The 1691-nt window shown below is 44.3% G+C and overlaps 1 protein-coding gene across 1 annotated transcript; it reads right to left on the minus strand.

The window, feature by feature from the left end:
• Positions 1-288: 288 nt before the first annotated feature.
• LOC128552630 (uncharacterized) lies at positions 289-777 on the minus strand. The gene has a single exon (XM_053533672.1). It carries the CDS (start codon positions 775-777, stop codon positions 289-291), a length of 489 nt encoding a protein of 162 aa, XP_053389647.1.
• Between the last annotated feature and the right edge of the window lie 914 nt (positions 778-1691).

A 1691-nucleotide genomic window follows, 5' to 3' on the forward strand; every position in this document is an offset into this window, starting at 1 on the left:
CATCTTCGGTCATCGCACACAAATCAATCGTTTTTACGCAACGGCGGTGGAATATTCTTGGACATTTGTTGCATGCTATCCAGAAAATACTGTCATCATAGACCTCCTCACAGACGTAGCACTTCCGAGTTACGTCAACATCAATGTCGATATCAGACCCGTCGCTGAGTTTTGGCATGTCAACATCGCTGTCAGATAGTGACTTGCTTTCCCTGTTCTTTCTCTTCAAATATTGCTTTTCTACTTAATTTTGAAGCTTTTTTCTGAATTTTTAATTGCCTCTGTTCTTCACGAGCTTTCCTTTTTTGCCTCTTTTTGTTCCAGTTTCTGCTTACGCTCCTTATCCTTCTGTTGCTTCCTTAATTCTCGTTGACGTTTTCGTTCTTGTTTGTCTGCTTCTTCTTGTTCTTTTCTCTTTCGTTTTTCTTCTAATATTTCTCGGAATTTTCCCCAAGTTACTGCCTTAGGCAAGTTTTCTTTTTTCATTGGTCGTTTTTCGGACGGCTTTGCGACGGGGATTTTCAAAACTAACTCAACTGCCGTCGATATTTGAGGCGTTCGGTCATCAGAGGCAGGTGGCAATGGTGCGTGCTGTGGTACGGCAGCGGAAGCAGATGATGTAACTGTGAGTTCCTTATCTGTATTATTTTCTTGTTGAACATTTACGGTGTTATTAGCGTTCTCCTGAGCTGCTGGTAAAACCTGCGATTCATCTGCTGCTCCGGAAGCACTGACCGTTTGTGTGCTATGTGGGTGGAAAATGTTACTCGGATCCATTTTGCACGTACTCAGCACCTTTGATGCATTCGAGGGAAACAGTCCAGAGTCCCTAAACCCATGAACAGCAACACCGACTGTGGTAGCCTTTTCCCATGCCGTCTTAAATACGCTGGGAAACGTCTTTTTGGTAAAGTGTCCGCCGATGTTCTGAAATTATTGATAATCGCGGACAGCCTTCCTAGAGTCTTTTAGTACGCTGGATAAACGAAGGTCGCAGGGCTGCATGAGATGCGATGCATGCTCTAAGAGACAGTAGAGCTCTATTCCACCGTCTACAGATGTCACTAACTGTCATTGACACGTGGGTTGAGTGACTGTCAACGAAGAGAACAACTGTTTTACGAACTCCCCGTTCATTATTAGATGGAATAAAGACATCGGTAAGCCATGTAGCAAAGAGGTCCGAGTCCATCCACCCGTTGTCGGTTCGGCCCATGACTGCCTCCGGAAACCCCTCTAAAGGATTGTAAGCAAATCGTTGGCCAGGATAGACAATAAGTGGCTTCAAGAAATGTCCCGTTGCACTCATGTAAGCCAACACAGTGGTCTGCGTTTTATCAGATGATGTAAAATGATAAACAGTGGAGGAACTTTTGCGTGCAATAACTTTACCTGACTTTGGACACAATGAAAATCCTGACTCGTCTGCATTATATAGACGGCTAGGGTCTTGAAGAATGGTAGGATTTTTGATTTCATTGCGGACGTAATGGTCAAACTCCTCAAACCATCTTTGAACTTTTGCCTGTGTAATAATTGCTCGCTTTTTCCCTAGGTCCTGTGGTAGCCGTTCTGTCATTTTGGGATGCCGCTTCACAAAACCGTACCACCAGTCCTTCCCAGGCCTGTTGTCCTTGAATGGATTTGGTCTCTTGTCGCGTCAATGATACGCTTGACAGTATCAAGAACTT

The sequence above is a fragment of the Mercenaria mercenaria genome, unplaced genomic scaffold (genome assembly GCF_021730395.1).
Source record: "Mercenaria mercenaria strain notata unplaced genomic scaffold, MADL_Memer_1 contig_2973, whole genome shotgun sequence".
NCBI lineage: Eukaryota > Metazoa > Mollusca > Bivalvia > Venerida > Veneridae > Mercenaria > Mercenaria mercenaria.